Source organism: Oncorhynchus keta, chromosome 14 (genome assembly GCF_023373465.1).
Source record: "Oncorhynchus keta strain PuntledgeMale-10-30-2019 chromosome 14, Oket_V2, whole genome shotgun sequence".
Lineage (NCBI taxonomy): Eukaryota > Metazoa > Chordata > Actinopteri > Salmoniformes > Salmonidae > Oncorhynchus > Oncorhynchus keta.
This window is the reverse complement of record NC_068434.1, coordinates 65,880,119-65,904,814: the sequence shown is the minus strand read 5'-3', so window position 1 is coordinate 65,904,814 and position 24,696 is coordinate 65,880,119. Positions and strand designations below refer to the sequence as shown.

The window sequence follows — 24,696 nt, the reverse complement described above, 5'->3', positions numbered from 1 at the left end:
GTAGCTCAGAACCTGTCAGTATCTGGTGTGACTACCATTGTTACCTCATGCAGCGCAATTTATCTCCAACGCATGGAGATGATCAGGCTGTTGATTGTGGAATGTTGTCCTACTCTTCAATGGCCGTGCGAAGTTGTGGGAACTGGAACATGCTGTCCATCCATAGCATCCCAAATACACTCACTGAATCGGTGCATGTCTGGTGAGTATGCAGGCCATGGAAGAACTGGGGCATTTTAAGCTTCCAGGAAGTGTGTACAGATCCTTGCGACATGGGGTTGTGCATTATCATGCCAAAACATGATGGCTGGGGTTGAATGGCACGACAATGGGGCTCAGGACCTCGTCACGGTATCTCTGTGCATTCAAATCAATAAAATACAATTGTGTTCGATGTCCGTAGCTTATGCCTGCCCATACCGTAACCCCACTGCCACCATGGTGCACTCTGTTCACAACTTTGAAGCAAACTACCAAGCAAACAACTACCTCTTTCCCAACTGTATTTAATTTATTTATTTATTTTGCTCCTTTGCACCCCATTATTTTTATTTCTACTTTGCACTTTCTTCCATTGCAAAACTACCATTCCAGTGTTTTACTTGCTATATTGTATTTACTTTGCCACCATGGCCTTTTTTTCCTTTACCTCCCTTCTCACCTAATTTGCTCACATTGTATATAGACTTGTTTATACTGTATTATTGACTGTATGTTTGTTTTACTCCATGTGTAACTCTGTGTCGTATCTGTCGAACTGCTTTGCTTTATCTTGGCCAGGTCGCAATTGTAAATGAGAACTTGTTCTCAACTTGCCTACCTGGTTAAATAAAGGTCAAATAAAAAAATTTAAAAAACTGCTCTACCAACACGATGTCATACGCTTTCTGCCATATGCCGGTACAGTTCCTTAAATTTTAGATATTACAATCTCTCCACCTAGGTTCAATTAAAGAGCTGGTTCAATAGGTGTGTGATGTTGGCATTTTCACAATTCAAATGCATTGGTTACCATTGAAAGCAGTGGATCAGACCACGTTCCATCATGTGGGGACTTATTCAAACAGGAAATGGACTGTTGAAACGGGCAGAAGTACACAGTGTATATTTCACTGTTCTCTCACACCTTTGAACTGGGCCTGTGTGAAGGTGCCCAAATGCACATTTTCAAATAATCCAGACCAGGCTCATTCAACTCTCTGCTCACCAAGCAAAATCTACACTTTTTCAAATCTGTCATCTCTGTACCCTAGTCTACTCTGTCCCTGTCATCAACAGATAGTGTGTGGACCGGAGACCGATGAGAAGAATGCTTGCGCAGTCAGTGTACACCACGTACGTGCCTTGAAGCCTACTGCTTTTTAGGAACACACACTTGAAGAAACCTGAGACATTCAATGTCAGTGAGGTTAAGGAAGAGTGTGATTCTGTTTATGAATGTACATGCCTCTCCCTCCAGCGCAGGCAGGGGAGGAGGACCCAGGAAATGCATAAGTGTGTGTGTGTGTGAGAGTAAAAGTGTGTAAATATTTCTCAACATTGACAACACCCATACTGCATAACTCAGTCTGCTAGTCCCTATACTGAAGCACTAACTAATCACCTGTTGCCAGGTATTTGTTTACTCAAGCTTACTACATCAGACACTATCATAGTAGTTTAGTTAGAGCACAGCCAAAACCTTATGCAAGTATGCAAAGTAGTGCTGCACATTTACAATTCTGTTATGAAATTCCTTACTCCCTTAAACAGGTTACTTCCTCTTTTTACACCTGTTGTAATGTGCAGTCTGTTTAGTGTTGAGGGTGCCTGCCTGCCATTCCATAGTTTTTCTATTTCAGTTCAACTAGTGGTCATTAAAATATACCAGTAAGCAGTGTCGTGCACCAAAGGAACATGGCAATTGGCAAGCCATTTAAAAGCTTGAAAACCTCCATATAGTAATTGTACAGTAATCAAGTGTATTCAGAAATGGTCTTTTAGTTTCTCGTATGCAGTTGACATCACATTCAACAGTGCAGGGTTTTTGGAATTTTATGATAAACAATGTTCCAGAGCTGACCAAATTAAAATAATTGGAAACTGAAGATTGTTTCCTCACAGCAACTGACTGCTATTGGCTAATTAAACAGATTACCGCTGTCTCCTGTTAATTGGGGCTTATTTTGATCTTGGTAGTCAATTAGGGATGGAATTCTCAAGCAGAGAAATACTGTTGCTGCTCTCTCCCCCCACACCCACTTTTTTTTGTTGCAGTGCACTGGGCACATGTTGGAGGAGCAGGCAGCCAGGCAGCTTATTCAGTAAAATGGTTTTAAAATGTTGCACTCCCGAACATGAACATAATAATATGCTGAAATTGTATCACATCCATGTGAGGGTTGGGTGAGTTAGAGGGATTCTGATTCAGAAGACTAGATTTTCATTTAGTTCTGTGGTCAAATGGGAGAGAGGGGGGGTTAAGTAATAATGAGAGCAGACCAACCCACAAGAGTTTGATCACTCGGCTAAACACAGGCCTTCAACCTTACATGTGCTGGCTTTTCCGACAGACAGGCCAAGGTAATGTTGTCAGATACTGTTCCAGAAGGATCTATTGTCTAGACCCCAACTGATATTGGTGTAGTGAGAGACCCCAAGTCTGATGGTTATGAACAGACATGTAGAATAGCCTATTCCTTTTCCAGTAGAACTACCTGTAGAAGTAAATCAGCTTATCAGGTATTACACTGTATTCCACTTGTTGTGGATTTGTTTTTCGTAGACGGTCATCATAATTTGTATCAGTTTTGGAGGTTGTCACGGTGAGGATTTTCTAATATAATACCACTAGCCTCTGCCCTTGTCAAAATGCAGCTGATAATATGACTGTTCTTCAACGTTTGGTAATGGAATTACAAAACAAACCGTCACTGTTAGCAAACTTAGTAAGCACTGTTCTTCAAGTAAATGTGTTTTTGTAAAATGTTCAGTCAATTGTTCAAAGTAGTCCTTTTGCATAGTTGTATGGTTTGTGTAACTTTGATATCATTGGTTTTTGTTTGACATACATGTCAATGTGAAAAATCGGAGTCTCAGCATCACCCTGTTACTGTGGAATTGTCCTTTACCAACAACCAGATATGTAAAATCCTTGCTGCACCCTTACTGTGAGAACATATGATTTTCAGCTGGTTTCTCAGTAAAACGGTATGTGTTCTCTGTTCAGATACAGAGGAGGGGTGGTGTAGACAGGCCTTGAGTGTCAGGCAGTTTCATCTGATGATTCTGAATTTCCAAACAGCCTTGTTCTGACATGAGATGTTATTTATAAAGATATTTCACAGTTTGTAACGTAGTGGCATATCAAGGCATGTATTATTTTTAGTTTAGGCCTACAGAATATGAAAGAATGCTTGGATTCTGATCTTAATTCCATTTCTTCCACTGAACATGATCTATTGTAGACCTCACAAGTTATGGACACTATACAGGAACTGAATCGGCTAGTTATTGTACTGGCTGGAGTGAAGTGTTTGAATGCTGACATTAGGGAGAGAGAGAGCTAGGAAGAGAGGACCACACCACTGTCTTGTTACAGCCTGAACCCCATTGATATTTTAATTACTTGACTAGTGGATGCTAATTATATAACTGCTTATCTAATGCTTGTGCTGCCAATAGCAGAGTCTATGCCGTCTAGTGTTTTGTCTAATCTTAACCCTCCAAAGCTTTTTCATTCAGTTAAATGGGGGAGGGGGGGGGGGGGTAAAAGCCTTAGTTCATCAATGATGCAATGTACAGTATGGTGATTACATGAAACTTAGGCCTCCCCCATTATTGTCCATCCTGATGGACTCTATTATGGACTTTGTTTTTTGACGACGATCACGTAGGAGCCAGCCACAGGTAAGAGCACCAGCGTGATTGTTTTTTTTTTTCATACGTTTTCCTGTTTTATAACGACAAGACCTTCATGGTAGAGGGAGATGATCAATTATTATCCAGCTAATTTAAATGTTCTCATCATCGCTCTTCCCCTTGGCATGGTCTCGCCTACTCGACTCGGCACTAACTTCTCAAGGACACATGAAAGTGATGACATGCACAACTTGTGAAATGTGTAAACAAAAGTGATAGTGCATAAGTCTCCCTTGTAAAATCATGTGGCTAAATATATTGCTGTGTGGCTTTCTGAATTCATAAACTGTCCTAGACACCAGGGTTGCTCTGGCCTTGAGACCCTATGCAGCAGTGTTTGAGCCATGTTATAGTTGCCACCATGGCCCACGGTAGCAGTTGAGTGAATGGGGCCTCTGATTCCAAGGGCAGTTTCCGTACACTATGTGTAGAATCACGCAGTATAGGATCATAAACACAATACAGTCAGCTGTCCCACAGCCAGCAGAGACATTAGATTTGACAGATTTATTTCATGGTTGTTTCCCTCTTTTTCTTCCATGTACCTTTTTAACAGCCTTTGACTCAGCGGTTCATAAAGTCAAGTGATGCATTAGCAGCCGGGGAGACCTTGGCTGATTTGTTTTGTCATTAACATGTTTTATTCCTGTCCTTGAGACCGATTCCTGTCTCAATTGCCATTCTCGGTTGTTCATCTCAAAATCCCATTTTCACTCATTCTTTCGTTTCTATGCTTTGTCTTTCCCTGCATACGCATGGTGTTTCTCTACTCTACATGTATATTTGAGCGTGTTGGAATGATGACTGCTACAAGTGGGCGTCAGCTGCCTGCGCCTCCCCAACACTCCCCAGCCCAGATCACATCTCAGCTGCCTGAGCCTCCCCAACACTCCCCAGCCCAGATCACATCTCAGCTGCCTGAGCCTCCCCAGCCCAGATCACTTCTCAGATAATGGAATCAGAGCAGGCGCTGTGAGCCAATCAGATGTTGTTTAGCCAAGTCATTGAAGGGACAGTTGTGTGTAATTAGCTTACGAGTAGCGTCTCAACATCGTGTGGGGGTTTGAACCGACGCTCTTTAATTTCCCATGGACATAGACATGTTGCGGCTTTACCGCGCGTCCCTTTGTCTTTGGCTTTCTGTTCCAATCTGATTTTGTGTGTATGTGTTCTTACGGGGATTTTCCCTCCAGCAGCAGTCTCTTGGTGTGGATAAATCAAGGCTGTTTGACTGGCCTATAGATTAGCAGCGCTTGGGGTTCTGAACTTTCCTCATCTTCATTCCCTCACAATCTCAGTCTTGCTTTAAAGCCTTGACTCTGGCAATCCTCTCTTCTGGGGGATGTGCCTAGCTCTTTGTTGTTCAGTTTTCTACTCTGCTCCTCTCTGTCCTTGTAGTGATAGGAGAAATGTCAGAAGTAAACACTACCGGGGCATCTGACCTCCTGGTGGACGGGCACCAGAATCCATCATGTGACACGTGGGTGTCTCTAGACGTATGAGCAGTCTCATACCTGTCTTACTATCAGATGGAAGCTGACAGGTTCTGATAGCTGGCTTTAGCTGAATGCCAGAGCATTACAGGAAGTGCAGTTCTCCTCCCACTCCCACCTCCACACCTCCACACGCCTGTTTACTTACACTGTATCACCAAGGAAGACATCTGAAAGGAATTGCTTTGTAAGTGTCACCTGAAAGGGGTTGTAATTGCTGCTTAATTGTCTGCTATGTGAAAGTCATTTCCAGATGTAACACCCATGGTAGGTTAAATGTTCTCTTTCATTGTTATTTCTGGTACACATGGAATATGGTTCAGGCAAACAGAGTAGAGGGCACAGAGTACAGTGGACCTATAGAGTAGGAGTTAAAACATGCTGACCCTTTACTATTTTAATGCTTAACAGAGTAACTACACTATACAGTAAATAACTATACAGTTAAAATTATGAGTTCATGATGACCAGAGAGTAGTGATGCACCGATATGACATTTTTGGCCAATACCGATATCTGATATTTTCCTTGCCAAAAAAAACACGATACCGATATTTAACATTTTAAAGGCCTTTTTAAGCATTTTAGTACAGTTAGAGGCCGGGGTAGGCCGTCATTGTAAATTGACTTGCCTTAACTTACTTGCCTTGTTAAATAAAGGTTACACACACACACTGACCAAAAATGTATTTTGTTGGCATTTAAGTATGTCCCCATTACCAGTAAAACATAATCAAAACCTATTTCTTCACTTTATTTGCTTTGCTGTTTTGTTGTTCAGTCATTTCATTCTCAACCTCGATTTCTATGGGACACAGTTTGGGTCTTTGCGTGTCAAAAAAATATACTATTTGATGTGTCAAATAAGCTTGTTGACCAATCAGAACCTGAATATTACCGCAAATTCAACTATTGTGCCTAATACTTATTGCGGCTAGCTTCACAACACATAACCCGGTCAGGTTGAGCCTCACTAGCCAGATGAAGCTGACTGCTTATAACGTTCGTTTTGGGCAACAGGGTTAAGTAGCTGGCTAGCTTTTTATTTTCATGGACTGAAGTTCAATTTCAATAGGGGAACAACAAGTGGCAACCTAGCTAATAATTACTCACAAGGATTCCTAAATCATTGCTAAGAATAATGAAAATGACTGCAGTTTTTACTGGTCATTGTTTTCAGGTTGGTTGTATTTGGAGCTAGCTAGGTACCAATCAAAAGCTAGCTACTTCAGAAGTTGCAGTCGAACAAATTCTGCTTTATTACCAACGCGGTATCGTAAACACATTGTTCGTGGCCGGTGTTTGCTTGTTTACAGACTTTGTACGGCTTTGACAGTGTATCTTTTTTGACATGCAAAGACCCAAACAACATTCCATAGTATGTATGTACAGTTGAAGTTTATATACACCTTAGCCAATTACATTTAAACTCAGTTTTTCACAATTCCTGACATTTAATCCAAGTAAAAAAATACTTTCTTTGGTCAGTTAGGGTCACCACTTTATTTGAAGAATGTGAAATGTCAGAATAATTGTAGAGAATTATTTATTTCAGCTTATTTCTTTCACCACATTCCCAGTGGTCAGAAGTTTACATACACTCAAATAGTATTTGGTAGCATTGCCTTTGTTTAACTTGGGTCAAATGTTTCAGGTAACCTTCCACAAACTTCCCACAATAAGTTGGGTGAATTTTGGCCCATTCCTCCTGACAGAGCTGGTGTAACAGAGACAGGTTTGTAGGCCTCCTTGCTCGCACACGCTTTTTAAGTTCTGCCCACACATTTTCTATAGGAGTGAGGTCAGGGCTTTGTGATGGCCACTCCAATACCTTGACTTTGTTGTCCTTAAGCCATTTTGCCACAACTTTGTAAGTATGCTTGGGGTCACTCCCGTACTTCATGGTTGGGATAGTGTTCTTCGGCTTGCAAGCCTCCCCCTTTTTCCTCCAAACATATCAATGGTCATTATTGCCAAACAGTTCTATTTATGTTTCATCAGACCAGAGGACATTTCTCCAAAAAGTACGATCTTTTTCCCCATGTGAAGTTGCAAACCGTAGTCTGGCTTTTTTATGGCAGTTTTTGAGCAGAGGCTTCTTCCTTGCTGAGCGTCCTTTCAGGTTATGTCAATATTGGAATAGTTTTACTGTGGAAAAATATACTTTTGTACCCATTTCCTCCAGCATCTTCACAAGGTCCTTTGCTGTTGTTCTGGGATTGATTTGCACTTTTCGCACCAAAGTACGTTCATCTCGAGAAGACAGAACGCGTCTCCTTCCTGAGTGGTACGACGGCTGTGTGGTCCCAGGGTGTTTATACTTGCGTACTATTGTTTGTACAGATGAACGTGGTACCTTCAGGTGTTTGGACATTGCTCCCAAGGATGAACAGGACTTTACTGCTATTACTGTGTAACTCTGTCACAAGAATTTTTATCCCAATGGTTGAACTCGACTATCACTATAGCTTTGACCAATTCCCAGACGTTTGTAAGACCCTGGTTAATAGAATAATTTGACAAAGTCTCAGAATTCTGCAAAATGTTAGTTCTTTATTTAGAGAGTACTCTGAAGTCAAAAAGCCTTGGAAGGGCCCTCTTTCCTGTTGTCAGTTTCAGTCGACAGTTCAGTTGGCCTTGAAAGTCTCAACTCTACCCAGCTCATATTGCGAAATAGTAACACAATGGTCTAGTCACACACATTATGGGATTATTACTCTAACACTTTGTATACAATTATATGATTTCAGGGTGGAATCCTTTAGTCATTACTGTAAACATATAAATTCCTTTAGCACTTCGGTAGTGCAACATCTGAAAAATAGCTTACTTGGTAGTGTGTACCGGTGCTCAGAGAACGGTTGATTGTCAAGTGTAATGAATTGCATTATAATATAATAATAATATATGCCATTTAGCAGACGATTTTATCCAAAGCGACTTACAGTCATGTGTGCATACATTCTACGTATGGGTGGTCCCGGGAATCGAACCCACTACCCTGGCGTTACAAGCGCCATGCTCTACCAACTGAGCTACAGAAGGATTATCTTGGCTTTAATGGATTTCGCATTGGAGTTGTCTCGCTGAAATGTTCTTACTCTTTCAAATGACTGCTCGACTTGTTGACTGCTCGATCCACACAGGAGACATTGTGGGCAAGTTTAGGAATGCTGTGTTGCGCAAAATTTTACATGCCGTCATTACGTCATGTACCTACGTTATATAGATATGCACGTCAGCTTTGACCTTGCTTTTGCACCTCAGCGTTAAACTAGACATCGGCCGATACCGATGTTGGCAGTTTTAGCTGATATAGTCCAATTCCAATATGGTCACCGATATATCGTGCATCCCTACCATAGAGCCTTGACAGCGATACTATGTAGAATTGAAAGTTAGTTAGGTCAAAAATTTAGATTTTTCATTTAAAGATTATCAAAACATTTGTTATTTTCAATGGGTGTGTTTCACAAGGAAATGAACACTTTCCACATAATGATAATATATATATTTTTAAAGTTGTTGGTTGCTATGGATACACTTCCCCATAATTACAGCTGAGCCTGGTCTAAGATGATTGCTTTGGCGCAGCATCTCCTTGTAGTCCAGTTAGAGGAGTGTTGGGTAGTTATCAATCATATTATTGTTCTCTGAAGTGTCCAAGAGGGCCATCCATTTGTTCAACTCTTCAAGGTATCCCAGCTGCCCTGGCTACTGGCACTATTGTTTTCCAGCAACAGATCGTCAAACATTTCCAGGTAGACTGGGCAGCCATGTGTTTTTTTTCTTTCTCCAAACAATACCTTTCTGTGTTTTTTTTATGGGTTTATCATATTCTGTCCTTAACAGTTGCACAGGGAATCAGTTAGTTAGTTAGTTCTAAATTCATATGGCCCAGGCAGGAATCCTGGAAGAGCTCTTTAGGAGGAAGGAACGTCTGCTGGTGCTGGGCCAACAAAGCTAACTTTATTTACACCCCGCCTCAACCCACCAGGATGATGTCATTCTGCATGGGGAAGATGACTACAATATGACATTGAGGAATCACATGAGGACAAAACTCAGATGTGGAATTATGATCTGGTCAGGAAAGAGATTATGCATTGATATTGAAGTGGACTGTTTATAGAGGCTTTTACAACTTTGTAATGACATTGGGGTGTTTTTGAAAGCTGAATGATGCATACCTAATACTGAGTATCATATGGTGTATGACTAGAGGTTTACAATGGGTTAAGAGGAGTCTTCACCTGCTTTTTAGCGGTTAGAGCGTTGGGCTAGTAACCAAGCAGTAGCTGGTTCGAATACCCAAACTGACCAGATGAAAAATCTGTTCCCTTGAGCAAGGAACTTAACCCTAATTTGTTCCAGGGGCTCCGTTATACTATGGCTAACCCTGTAAAACAACATATTTCACTGCACCTATCTGTTGTCAGTCACAAAACATTTTGTTGCAATTTTTTTTTTTTTTGGGGGGACGACGACGACTTGTTAACCAATTTAACACAATGACAAAGTTTTTAATGAATTAACCCCCATGTACAATTCTAGTCCTGGGATGTGGAAACAGTTGCATTAAAACATTTCCCTTCTCTTTGTTTTTCCTAAAGAGGGTTACTGTAGCTGTTCCACTGTGTATTTCTCTAGGCTTTTAGCTGTACAACCTGTATGGCTCATGTGGACCCAACAGGTCACATAATACCGGCCCTGTATGCAGGCAGTTATTGGCCACTGTAGTCAGGACAGTTGTCTGGGGCCACATGGCACTGTTTTGTTTAAAAACACAGTGTAGTAGAGCCTGTAAGGGAAGCCCTGGTTGGTGAGCACATCATCAGACACGGATTAAAAGGAAACAAATTGAGCCCTGAGGTTTCATGCCATCCAGGGCATGTACAGAAAGCCTGCGTGAAGCACTGATATTTTTAACCGCCCCACTGATAGCTAACAGTAGGACGGCCATTAACCTCAACTCTGAGTACACCAAACACTGCTGCTCTCCCCACGTAGTTGGCCATATCTGACCTATGCTGGGTTTTCTGTGTGTAGAACATAGGAATTATCCCATGTTATTTTAGATATAGTGTAGAGGGGAGTTAAGCTGCGCTGTTTCTGTATTTACTATCCGGGAGGTAGAGTGTAGCTCTTTAAGGTCTGTGCCCTTCCTTCACAGTGGAGCTGACCTATGACCTGTGCTCACTGACAGGTGCTGAGGCTCGAGTGTGTGTGTGTGTGTGTCTGCCAGTGGGGTCGTGGTCTCCATAGACACGGGCACCACTGGGGAACTGGCCGTACCTCTCATTATAGACTGGATGGGCACTGATGTCTCTCTAGGCTTCGTAGGACACAGATCTTGAGTAGGGTTCGAGAGTGTAGGGTTCGAGAGTGTGCCCTGCTGTTTTCCCTTACGTAATATCCTATAGTTACTACTGTATGACATGTAACACTGTTTTATTACTCTGTCTCTAGGTGTAGGCCTAATATAGTTCAGCCACCATATAAATTGCTTGGTGCAGTGATTGGACCAAAGGTAAAGCAACCAGGCCATTGACTGTCTGCTTTTGTTTGGTGGAAAATAAGAAACGAGGGTTGCTCCAGGATTAAGGAAGTGCTCCCTTCCTGACGGGAAGTGTTTACAACTTGGTGACGTTCCCTTTTGACTGGGGCTGGGCAAGTCTACGCTAGCTCGCCACTCTCAAACAGTCTGGGAATGTTGACTCTGCTCTCACATCTGTGCTAAAATATAACCAGGCAGGTTAATATTTCCTCATGTTGCAGCTTGAGCAAACTGGCAAGGGCTTTGTGATTGTGACATTGTACTGTGTCAATACAAAGCTGTGGTGTCATGTTCTGTTAGTGACCTCCTAATCAGGTCAGGCTGCAGTGAAGTATGTGTAAAGACTCCTTCCCTCTCTCCCTCTCCTGCTATGGGAGGTGGAAAGCCCCGTAGCGATGGCAGGGTGACATAAGACTCCACCCTGCCTGCAAGTTCTATTGTCAGTCTCGGTGCTATTGGGTTTGACGTGCTGCGTTCTGTGTACACGCTCACCACACAAAGGCTATCTGAGGCCATGTCGCTTCCGACCCCAATCAAGTCATCCTCGTCACATCAAACTTCTCTGCTTTGTTTATGTACAGCTGGCTCCTGGGCCTGCCTCATTTTGTTTTCCTTACGGTCTATAAATCACACACCCAAATCAAAAGGTCATACTCACTGGATTCACGTTGTTTTTATGTCGAGCCCTACTTTTCGTAGTTGTCATTTTTGTCTCCTTTCTCTAGCATAGCAAACCACACACTGATCACTGCATCTGTACATAGCCCATCTGTAAATAGCCCACCCAACTACCTTATCCCCAAATTGTTATTTATTTTTGCTCGTTTGCACCCCAGTATCTCTACTTGCACATCATCTGCACATCTATCAAGTGTTAATGCTAAATTGTAATTATTTTGCCACTATGGCCTATTTATTGCCTTACTACCTCCCTAATCTTACTACATTTGCACACACTGTATGTAGATGTGTTATTGTGTTATTGACTGTACGTTTGTTTATCCCATGTGTAACTCTGTTGCTTTTTGTCACACTGCTTTGTTTTATCTTGGCCAGGACTCAGTTGTAAATGAGAACTTGTTCTCAACTGACCTACATGTTTAATAATAAAAAAACTTTATCTAAGGCTGTTTCTCCCAAACACAACTTCTGCAGGTGTGTGCCTCAGCCTTTTATGCATCTAGGGGACCAACAACAAGCCCATTCCTCCTCACAACTTAACCACTACTCCCTCTTCCTTACATTCAAAGAGTCATACATCTATTTCAGAGGGAAAGAGAGCAGAGAAAGGAAATTGGATTTTGTCAAGCGTATCCTCAAGTGTTAATCTTGAATATCTGTTGAATATGAAGAGAGCCTGAATGTGGGGCAGCCACCCTCCAGCCGAGGTCCTCAGTATGCTATAAGGGCTCTCTGGAGAGAAGGTGGGACTTGGTCCCACTTGAGTGCACAGGGAACTGCAAGAGTCGAAAAGAGACATTCTTTCAAAGAAAGGGATGATCGGCAAAAAAAAGGGAATAAAATAGCAGATCATACGGAAAAGGTAGAGTTCAGAAGGTATTCCTGTGAGACTAGGAGGATGGTGATGCATTGTGCTTGGGTTACTGGCCTGACGTTAGGTGATATTACATTAGAAGTATAGAAGCACCTGTTCAGGCCCAGTAAGCTCAAATGAAATAAATGGTTTATAAAAAATAAAGAAAAGGCTCCGCCTCAGTGAGAAGCCTGCTGCTCTACTGTCCAAAGTGCTGCGTGCCTCTTGGCTCGGCGTTACGCAATATGTTTTGTGTCACTCGGGTTTCTAGAACCTTGGAATGAGTATAGAAAGTGCTTTAAAAAAAGAATAAAACGAATACAGAGGAAGTTTGTGCAGCAGCTCCCTCGTAACATTGTTGAGGATCCATATGGCGTTGTCAGAGAAACGACCTGCAACCTTGAGTCTCACTTCAGGGATAAAGAGAAAATACATAAAGCTGATACTGTGGCAGACTGGCAGTGTGACATTCTTTTGTCACTAACTTTCAACGGCAGTGGTAAAACATCCTCACAAATGTAGAATGTATTGTTCTCAATCCTGTTTCTTCTCTATCGATCATCAGCACCACATGTGGTGTACAGACATGTGAAAGTACAGACCTTCAGTAGAAGCTTGGTCTGTGATTATCACAAGCGTATTCATCCCTCCGTAGGTGATCAGTAGGATTTAGTGCTCCCTTAAACCTTGTGTTGGTGTGACTGTAGTGTGGGTGTGGGAAAACATGACGGCTGTGAGGCCTGAATAGCTCTGCCTGCTGCATAACCTATATCCCACTCACAAGTGTAGGAGGGGCACACTGCACACAGCTGTGTGACAACTCTTTTTAGCTCAAGGTGAAGTGTCAAGTGCCTCTTTTCTCCCATTTATAATGCAGCTCTGATGTTTTTCTCGCTGTGACACTGACCCGTGTTACAGGGTATCCGTGTCACTGTCGTTGCGTTTTGGAAGTGTTCCCATGCAAAGGATATGACCAATGACGCACTAAACCACTTCTCCATGTGCCAAATGAGCGGGCTTTTCCCGACTGGCGTGTCAAAAGCCACCCCACATGTGCAGCAGCCCAGAGATCTAAAGAAGCCTGTTTTATGTGGTCGGGATTCTTTTAAGGAGACCAAACAAATAGGTTAACATGGAAAAGTGTGAGCTGTGCTTTGAACAACACAGATGTCTGACTGGGGGAAAGACGGAGAGAGATGGCTGAACACATTGGATGCTAGAAATGATCCCCTTGCCACAGGGAGCATGCTGGTTGAAGTAGCATGTGTTGCACTCTCAAAGCAAGTCATCTATGACTGGGGAAATGCATGTTTGGGCGATGTAGGGGAGAATGGCGGTCTTAATATGTTTTCTTTTGTACCCAGTGTCACCACATGTAGTAATTATCTATAATCTGAACAGCTGAATAGGTTCTTGAACTCTGATTGTGCTTTTATCTCTAAATTGTTTCTCTACAGGTCTTCCCTAGCCATTAATATTTGTCTCTTCTCCCCCCCCCCGTCTGTCCTAATCAAGCAACATGCTTTATCCACGGAACATTGACTTTGAGAGGGCTTTAATAAGGCTAAAAGCAAAGCTGACAAATTCATCCAGCTGCAAGAAGACAAACATGATTTCACTTTACTTATGAGAAGTGCTCTCCTCCACTTAGCGTTGCTCTAGCTTCTATTGCTTGTGACTGATTGAAAACAATGGGCGGTCATGGAAAACATCATTTGATTAGCTAGCAGCTATCTTCCCTGGCTCTTAAGTAGTTATTCAGGGCTGGCGTTGCCACGTCCTTGTTGAGGCCCATAGAGCCACAGGCTGATTCCCAGGCCAACAACCCCTGTCTCTTAGGAGATGTCGTAATAAAGTTTCATTAATGTCAGAGCTGTATTGTGGGAAAGCTCCATATATACAGTCTTTTCAGAGGAACATAGCCCCCAGATGGAATCATGCTTCACAATCGGGTTCCATTTGAGTCCTAACCAGATTTCTTCTCCCATCTGTGAATCACACAAGTATCTTATTGATAGTGGCTGTATTGTGTCAACAACGGAGGTTGCAATTGGTTCTGCTTTAGTAAATTGCATTGTGGCAATGTTTGATGGCAAGCTGTTAGCTTCAGATGACTGGAACTGAGCTGAGTGCATGTATCCTGTATTTGGAGTTGAAGATAAGTTGGAGCAGTCAGAATTCAGCAACAGGCAGTGTGATGTTGTTCAGTTTTCCTTTTTTAAATTAATATTTGTCTAAACAGGAGCGTAAACATATGCTGGGCAGTCTATTCCTCTCCCCTCCTTATCCCCCTCTCTAAGATGGTTTTCATTAGTTCTGATATCATAAAAAAGAACAAAAGAGTCATGGCAGCAAAAAAGAGCCCTTTGAAACACCCTAATTCAATCGAGCAGCTAAGCCCTGAGTTGTATTAGGTTATCAGTGGCTCAAATCCCCTGTGGCGTGGAGACATAAATCACAAATGCCAGCCCCCCCCCATTGACTCTTGTGGTGGCCTGGTAGGGGGAGAGGTGGGGGAGGCTTCAGCCCCCAATAGCTCTGACATCCCTCATCCTTTCTGGACCAGCTGTGACATTTGTCACATTTCTGTGTAACGTCTCCACATTACATTACTGTCACCAGTCGTTCAGGTGGCTACTCAGATGGCTGACAGGGCTACTCAGGCTGGCTGTCGTATTAGACATGCACGCGTGCACACACATGACTAGCTGGTGCATACAGCAGCAGTTTACTTGTATTATTATTTGTTTTTTAGTGTTTATAGTTTGAGGAGTTGGATTTTGCTTATGAGATGTCAATGACGGAATGGCATATTTAACTAAATAGTTTGGACGTCTGGGAAAGCTATAAATTGGTGCAGCATACTGCCAAAACCCTATCATCCTATACAATGACCACAAACTAAGACTTTAATGTTCTCCCTTTTATGGCCCCAGATGCTCTATATGATAATTGCCTGTTAGATCCACTTGGTCTGCATGTGATGATGGTGTGGGAGAAGGAAGATTGTGTATTTTCCTAGTTCTAATGGAGGACTGCAGCCCAATTGAATTGTAATCTCAGAAGCACTCTCTGTGCTAACTGTGTGGAATGCCAAGTGGCAGGTGCCTGTTACACTCTCTCTTCTTAGCTAATGCTCTCACTAGGCTCACACTGATTCGAAATAGACTTCATTCCTTGAGAGCTGCAATGTATTTTTAAGCAGTGTGTGGCTATTTCTCCTACTCTGGCTGCCTGGCTATCTAAGCAGCTGCAGGTGTAAGACATGGTGAACCTGGTAGCTCAGCACGGCACCAGGCTGGGAGTTATTTAAGTATGTTCTCACTGTGCTGCTGCAGTGTAGGGATATGTCCTGACTGCTTCCAGGGGGGCGAGATGGTATAAGCCTAAAAGGTTACTTTGTGTGGCTACTCACAGCTTACATCTCTGCTTAGAAAAGCTCACATACAGTATATAGCACTCTATATAGAAGCACTGCAGTATTGCACTCACTGTGGGTGAATTTGACTTTCATGACAAGTGTGGTGGCTTGGCTGTGGTCCTGACACACCCTGACATGCCAGCAGACAGATGGTGGGTCCCCAGGCAAGCAGGCCGCCAGGCAGGGAGGGAGGGAGGCGGGCTGGCAGAGAGGCAGGGAAGCTGGTAGGCAGGCGGGCAGGGAGGCCCCAGGAAGGCAGGTAGGGAAGCAGACAGTCTCTGACGTTCCCCTCTCTCCATGTTCCCCGACTCCTCCAGCTGGGTAGCATTAGTGCAGTGTGGCAGGACCTTCACAGAGAAGGGGTAACTCCCCAAAACACTCAGACTAATTGATCTCCTCCGACCAAATACTGGTGTTAGATGTGGCCCAAGGCAGGGGAAAGTCAACACCCAAGTAGTGTGGTAAATGACAACTTTTACTTTAATTTGCTAAGTTGTTTGCTTGTTTCCCCAAATTCATTTTCTCTGAATAATGGATATGGAACTGTTAGATTGATGTGTCAAATGGAATGTAGTTTGTCCATTCCATTGCTTTTGTACGTTTTTAAGACTGTTTCTTGGTATCTTAGGCAGAGAAATCGCTGTCGACACAAATGAAAATCTCTGGGGGAAAAAATAGTTATAAAATATGAAAATCTGGTGGGGTAGCTAGTACTAAGTGATAAGGAGAGATGGTGGGAGGCAGGAAGCTGCCATCCAGAACAGGCCTCCGTATCAACCTCAGCTTCAGGCTCCAGAGGACAAGCAGAATAGCTCTCCTCTCTCCCTCAGCAGCAGCAACATTACCAGGTGCTAAAAAGAGCTTTCATTTGCTGACTGTGAAAAATGATTGAGCGAACAAGACCAGTCACAGGGCTAAATATACAGTATGTCTGGCATGATTGCAATGTTCTTTTCCACCTCGTTTAATACATACATCTTTTTTGGTCCCTGCTGTTTGTTGACAGAACCACACAGTCCAATATAATGTTTGTGGGCACAGCAGCCATCCATCGTCAAGCTAGCTACAGCTTTGTGGCAGAACACTAACAAGGGGAAGGTGTAGAATGAGGACGTACGGTAGAATTGTCCTACTGTCAGGTATCGTGCCCTTTCTGAGGAGGGCACTGACATGAGTCGTTGAATATCTACATTCATATACACTAAGATATAGTAAGTATGGGGTTGAAGGCATGCCAGTCATAAGGCACAGTTTCCTTTAATTACTAAACCAGGCTTTCTCTGTTCACCACGTGGACACACAGACGGCTCCTGGCATACACGACTGCAGCTTAACGCACTGAGGTTCTCTCCCTTGCTCTCTCCCACGTGGAATGTGTTCAGTCAGAATGGGTTGCCAGTGCTCTGGGCTGGCTGTAAGTACACTCCTCTGTTTTGGTCAAGATGACTTAGTATCTGGTTTGGGCTGTGCTACTGTTTCCAGATGGACACAGACCCAAGGTGATATATCGTGTGAAGTGGATAAACATACTCCATGTGAGGGGTAACATGCCATTTGTAACGGTTGAATACTTCAGTGTCAGGAACAGGAACATCTGAAACCTGACTGGCTGAATTTAATTAAAGTTGTGCGGGAGATGTATTCTATTTGTGGTAGAAAAACAAGGCCAAAGAGTGTTTGCATTGGATGCATTTCCTCTTTTAATATCACAGAAGAAAAACAGAGGAGGAAAACCCATAATTACACTGTGACAAACTAGTCCTAGTTATATTATGTCCCGAAAACGGATGGAAAAGCAGGAGGCAGGCCATTGGTGTATAAAACATGATAGCCAGTATGAAGCACATTTAAGGGTCTTTTAAAAAAAGAAAAACCTGTCTAGTACCTAATCTACCAATTTTTGTATAGGTGATCTGTTGGAGCATATACACTCGTGGCCAAAAGTTTTGAGAATAACACAAATATTAATATCCACAAAGTTTGCTGCTTCAGTGTCTTTGGATATTTTTGTCAGATGTTACTATGGAATACGGAAGTATAATTACAAGCAAGTGTCAAAGGCTTTTACTGACAATTACATGAAGTTGATGCAAAGAGTCAATATTTGCAGTGTGGACCCTTCTTTTTCAAGACCTCTGCAATCTGCCGTGGCATACTGTCAATTAACTTCTGGGGCACATCCTGACTGATGGCAGCCCATTCTTGCATAATCCATGCTTTGAGTTTGTCAGAATTTGTGGGGTTTTGTTTGTCCACCCGCCTCTTGAGGACTGACCACAAGTTCTCAATGGGATTAAGGTCTGGGGAGTTTCCTGGCCATGGACCCAAAATATCAATGTTTTGTTCCCCGAGCCACTTCGTTATCAATTTTGCCTTATGGCAAGGTGCTCCATCATGCTGGAAAAGGCATTGTTCGTCACCAAACTGTTCCTGGATGGTTGGGAGAAGTTGCTCTCGGAGGATGTGTTGGTACCATTCTTTATTCATGGCTGTGTTCTTAGGCAAAATTGTGAGTGAGCTCATTCCCTTGGCTGAGAAGCAACCCCACACATGAATGGTCTCAGGATGCTTTACTGTTGGCATGACACAGGACTGATGGTAGCGCTCACCTTGTCTTCTCCGGACAAGCTTTTTTACGGATGCCCCAAACAATCGAAAAGGGGATTCATCAGAGAAAATAACTTTACCCCAGTCCGCAGCAGTCCAATCCCTGTACCTTTTGCAGAATATCAGTCTGTCCCTGATGTTTTTCCTGGAGAGTGGCTTCTTTGCTGCCCTTCTTGACACCAGGCCATCCTCCAAAAGTCTTCACCTCACTGTGCGTGCAGATGCACTCACACCTGCCTGCTGTCATTCCTGAGCAAGCTCTGTTCTGGTGGTGCCCCGATCCCGCAGCTGAATCAACTTTAGGAGATGGTCCTGGCACTTGCTGAACTTTCTTGGGCGCCCTGAAGCCTTCTTCACAACAATTGAACCGCTCTCCTTGAAGTTCTTGATGATCCGATAAATGGTTGATTTAGGTGCAATCTTACTGGCAGCAATATCCTTGCCTGTGAAGCCCTTTTTTGTGCAAAGTAATGATGACGGCATGTGTTTCCTTGCAGTTAACCATGGTTGACAGAGGAAGAACAATGATTCCAAGCATCAATCCTCGTCAACACTCACACCTGTGTTAACTAGAGAATCACTGACATGTCAGCTGGTCCTTTTGTGGCAGGGCTGAAATGCAGTGGAAATGTTTTTTTGGAATTCAGTTAATTTGCATGGCGAAGAGGGACTTTGGAATTAATTGCACTTCATCTGATCACTCTTCATAACATTCTGGAGTATATGCAAATTGCCATCATACAAACTGAGGCAGCAGACTTTGAACATTTATATTTGTGTCATTCTCAAATTTTGGCCACGACTGTCTATTTGTATATCGTATCTTATCTTGTTCAGTGAAATCAAAACTGGATCAGAAGAAGGACGGTGCTTTCCCAGGTGGTGTGAAAGCCTGGAGTTGGGGAAATGCTTTAGACATGGATCGTACTGTACTGGATTCCTCGGTTCCCCCTTAAAGTCCCCGCCTGGGAGGCTTGGCAGGTGTCTTCCCCTGTGGGCTGTATTTCTGAGAAGTGTATGGAGGAAGGGCTGTGGTTGTTTTTAAGGACAGTTGGTTGGTTGGCCGGTACAGCCATGGCATGCTGTAGTCTCTAGTTCACCCTGGGATTGCCCAGCTCTGTCCACTAGATGACTGAAGAGCTTATGTAGAATGACACCAAACCCCTTCCTGCTAAAGTATGACTCATGGGGTGTAGTGCTAATTGACTCCTTTCCTGTGTGTGTGTCTGCGTGTGTGTGCTTGACTGCATGTGTGTGATTGTCTGTGCAAATGTGTCCTGTGTTTGCTTGTCAGTGTACAGTATGCTTGTTTGCACATTTTGTGTGTGTGTGTGTTGACTTAATCATGGTCGGTCTCCATTGAGTTGTTTCCCAAATTTTGGACCCCACCCCACACACACACACACACACACACACACACACCACACACCACACACATACACACTCCTCCAGTCCGTCTGTCTGCCCGCTGGGCGAACAGACTGGCACCACTATTGGTTCTCTAGAGTTCCAACTGAAGATAGCCCATATATATTCACCTCCTGGTACTGGTAGTAGCCAGTCCAAACCCCCTCTAGTCAGATTTTCTCTTTGGAGTCCCTGTCCAACATGGCAGATGGAAGAGAACTTTAAATATTTACTTTATCTGTAAGAGAATTATGTATGTGAAGGGGAGCAGTTTTCTTGGTGCTCAGGAAATTGCTCTGGCCAGAGATGCTGAGACTGTGTGTGGACAGACCCTAAGAGTTGGCTGTATTTCTGGGGCTTAGGACAAGATGTCCACTTAATTGTCAGCTTCTGCAAGACATTCTTAGTAAAGAGAGCAAGACTGCAATCAGCCATGGCTCGCTGCCAAATCCCTGTAAATCTGTAGAATTGTTTCTCTTTAAGACAGTTTACCAGTTGTGGGCTGTCCTCTTTTTCTCCTCGCCCTTTGAAAAGCAGGCACTGTCAGAGTACCATGGTATAATTAGACGTAGCAGGGAGCATGAAGTCTAAAGAGGAGATGGTGGAACTGAGGCACACGGAGAATGATGCTGTTATTTATGTCTTTCTTCCTTTTTCTTTTCTGTCTGGGTGTTGTGACGTGTGGAGATCACATGTTCCTGCAGAGCCCAGACTGGTACTATCACTAATACGGTCACCTCCACTCCTCTCCTAAGGTTCCAGTTACATTTTCTCCTCATCTCCTGCCTCTGCAATGTAACTCTCTGGGCTCCGGAATGTGTTGTGGTTTTAAACAGAGCCGTAAAATGTATTCTAATCTTTTCTCACCTACTCTCATCCCCTCCCTCCCTCCCTCTCTCTCTCTAGCTCATTATCCTGGATGACTATGCAGACCCGTTTGATGCGGAGCAGGACGGGGGGACCCAGGCCACCACAGAGAAGGTGACCCAGGCCAGCACAGAGAACGATGGCTACATGGAGCCCTATGAGGCCCAGAAGATGATGGCAGGTAGATCAATACTCTGTTCTCCCCTGGGTTCTTCAAACCTCGGCACATTACATTTGACATTTTAGTCATTAAGCAGATGCTCTTGTCCAGAGTGAGTAGTGAGTAGTGAGTGCATACAATTTCGTCAGTTATCAGTTGCCACCTTCATTCGTCTTTCCAGACGTTTGGGTGATGGGATTCCTGCATCCCCCTGGTCAGCCGTTGAGGACTTGTGGCTTTGTAATTGGAGCGACTGCCTGCCCGTCAGAGATCCCAGTCTACCCTAAATTTTCTCGTAACCCTGGGTGGGGGCCCTAACCGGGTGCTGTCAGCCAGAGCCAGCTGAGCCAGAGGGCAGAGGCGTCACTCTCTTGAGGTAATATGCAAGGCAGAGCAAAGCAATGCTACCTCTTACTAACTCACGCTAATTCACCTCTCTGGTTGGGTTTAGTGTGGCGTTTTAATATGACTACTGCCAGACCTTATTTGTTGGTCAACTGTCTGATATCTTGGATTAGCCTTCCATTCAACCTCGGCCTCTCTGTGGAATTACAGGTCTAGTAATGCATCTTAGCCTTCATTATGTCTGCCTATGGAAGATGCTTCTTTGTTGACAATTAATTAGCATGTCACTTGACCTTATGTCACTTGACCTTATGTTTATTGGCTTGTCACTAATTAACTTGGTCAGATGGCCACATGGCGTGCTACATGACGGATGCGGTAGACCACAAATTATCTCTGTGGAGAGCTGGGTATCAGAAATACGATTGAAAGCAGTTGTTTTGCTCTTGAAGTAGACAGAGAGGTCATTTAACTTTAAATACATATTCAGGAAAGACAGACCTTTTTGATTTATTCTTTGAGCTAGTCATGTTTGGTGACAATCGTACTGCTGTGAAGGAAGACATGGATTTGAGACAACAATAGCTCTGCTAACGCTAGGATTCAGCAGAAACTCTACTCACCACAACTTTGTCAAAATGAACATGATTATGCAGTGTGCAAAGACAGAACAGCATCAACAAAGAATGAAGAAAACAAGCACAGAATTCCAAGATATTTAAAGGAGAATCTTGCGGTTTGCACATTCCCTCACTAAATGAACATTCTGGACCTTTGGACCAGTCACCTGTGGTCTGTTCCATTAGGGATGTCAAGGCTCAGAAGACGTTTTTAGAAGGTCCTGACCTCTCATGTTGGCTTGCATCTTCATCCCCCTCCCCTCAGCCGCCCTCTCTCCACAGTGTAATGGCTTTACTGTCGCCATCTTCTCTTCTGATCCATACCTTGACGACAAGCTAGGACCCTGGCCTTTTCTCTCACTGCTGAATATTAAGGTTTAATGTGACCAGAGACTTCTGGTTTATGGTCTTTCCTACCCATGTGGATGAAGCTTAAGAGGACCATAATAAAACAGGGTCATAACCCTGACAGGGTTCAGCTATAAATTCCTTTTTTTGTTGCATTTGAATCAGGAACCTATATTGCCAAACAGCAAGGTTGATAGGAATGTGGATTGCGAGCAATCGCCATAGTAAGACATAATAACGCAGCGTGAATAAACTTTACATCAGTAAATATCTGTTTGAATGTCCTCGGTGTACAACTCATGTCTGTGCACATCATTAGATCTGCATAAGATTGGAGCTCCTTTCAACGTACATTTTACTTGTCCAACATTTTATATTTTCTCATTCATCATGAGAAGATATCACTTGAGTAATAAAGCTACCTGTCTGTAAGGATCATACAGTTTTACTGACGGCCATGTCTATTTCTGCTGTGTTCAGAGACTGGCATATTCCTTGTAGTTTGTTCTATTGATTGCCAATTCTAGTTTTGCTGTTGTTTTGACTGCGCTGTCAGGGAACATTTGAAATGGTGCTGTTCTGTGGATTTATTCAGCCCACTTCTGCCATCCTGTTGATAACCACAGTAAACTAGAAGAGCACTGAAGGACAGATTCATGCTGATTGTTTCATCAAGCAAGTGTCAAATAGTACACTTTGATTTACACACACACACACACACACACACACACACACACACACACACACACACACACACACACACACACACACACACACACACACACACACACACACACACACACACACACACACACACACACACACACACACACACACACACACACACACACACACACACACACACACACTGGATGGCTGTATTGGCCCCACTCCTTGTATTCTTTCTATGGACAGTGTAATTACTGTGTTCCCCCTGATTGACCAATGTCCTGCCAAGGCTCTGGCACTGGCAGTGTTGAGCATATTTGTCAGGCTAGCGTCCTACAATTCTGTGGCGAGAGAGGAAGGAGAGGGAGACGAGCCACTGCCCAGACCTCTGTCATGTGGCAGTGGAGGGATTTACTGGAGTGAGGCCTGGTCAGAAATTCTCTCTCTCTCTGTGTCTCTCTGTGTGTGTGTCCAGGCTGAAATAGGTTTTCCCTGGCAGTGTGACCCTCTGCATTGTTATCAACCGCAGAGCCTGACTTACTCTCTGTCATCTCCCAGCTCTGCTCTGATCCGAATGCTAGCTAAGGAGAAGCTGTTGTATCTGTGATGCTGTACAGGCTCAGCCCACTGGTACTGGACCTCACTGATGTGCATCGATTGGCTGTAATACCCAAAACAACAACTGGAGTTCTCCTATTTATGGTTTTCTTTTGTTTTTCTTTTTTAAATTTAATTTTACCCCTTTTTCTCCCCAATTTCGTGGTATCCAATTGTTAGTAGATACTATCTTGTCTCATCGCTACAACTCCCGTATGGGCTCGGGAGAGACGAAGGTTGAAAGTCATGCGTCCTCCGATACACAACCCAACCAAGCCGCACTGCTTCTTAACACAGCGCGCATCCAACCCGGAAGCGAGCCGCACCAATGTTTCGGAGGAAACACCGTGCACCTGGCAACCTTGGTTAGCGCTCACTGCGCCCAGCCCGCCACAGGAGTCGCTGGTGCCCGATGAGACAAGGACATCCCTACCGGCCAAGCCCTCCCTAACCCGGACGACGATAGGCCAATTGTGCGTCGCCCCACGGACCTCCCGGGAGGCTTATTTATGGTTTTCTGTCAGAGCACGTTTTTACTTCACACCGACCACATTTCTATAGACTGTTGAAGAGCTGTAACGATGTACGCTGAGTGTAAGGAAGCAAGCTCAGGGAGTGAAAACATTTAATTAATAAATGAACAAAACAAGAAACACAATCAGCGCACCGACATGAAACAGAAACAATGACGATTGGGGAAGAAACCAAAGGGAGTGACATATAAAGGACAGGTAATCAAGGAGGTGATGGAGTCCAGTTGAGTGTCATTATGCGTGTAACGCCGGTGACAGGTGTGCGCCCTAACGAGCAGCCTGGTGACCTAGAGGCCAGAGAGGGACCATATGTGACAAGAGCATTGGGCTTATCTCCACATAAAAGCGACTGGACTGTAATGTTTAAACCTTCAGAAGCGTGTGAATCGTAGTTTAATATAAAATGTGTATCTAATTAATTAGAGACACTGGATCATTGATAAATCAGATTCATTTGTAATAGTATTGGTTTATTGCTCCCCTCCCTCTCTCTCTCTGCTTGTCGACACCAGCCTCTCTGCAGTCTCAGGTTTCTCCATAGATTGAATTTGTCTGTACCACTCAAGCCCGGAGTCTCTTCACACACCAGACTCACTCACAGGAACAAACTTTTTAAAGAAACTTTTATTGTCTGAGAT

General features: G+C 43.6%; 1 protein-coding gene across 4 annotated transcripts in view; it reads left to right on the top strand.

The window, feature by feature from the left end:
* LOC118393803 (SH2 domain-containing adapter protein F-like) overlaps positions 1–24,696 on the top strand; it is a 126,478-nt gene that overhangs the window by 7,572 nt on the left and 94,210 nt on the right. For all 4 annotated transcript variants that reach the window (XM_035786883.2, XM_035786884.2, XM_035786885.2 and 1 more), the window contains one exon: positions 20,826–20,967. In XM_035786883.2, the coding sequence (XP_035642776.2) occupies positions 20,826–20,967 (142 nt within the window). The remainder of the gene's footprint in view (positions 1–20,825; positions 20,968–24,696) is intronic.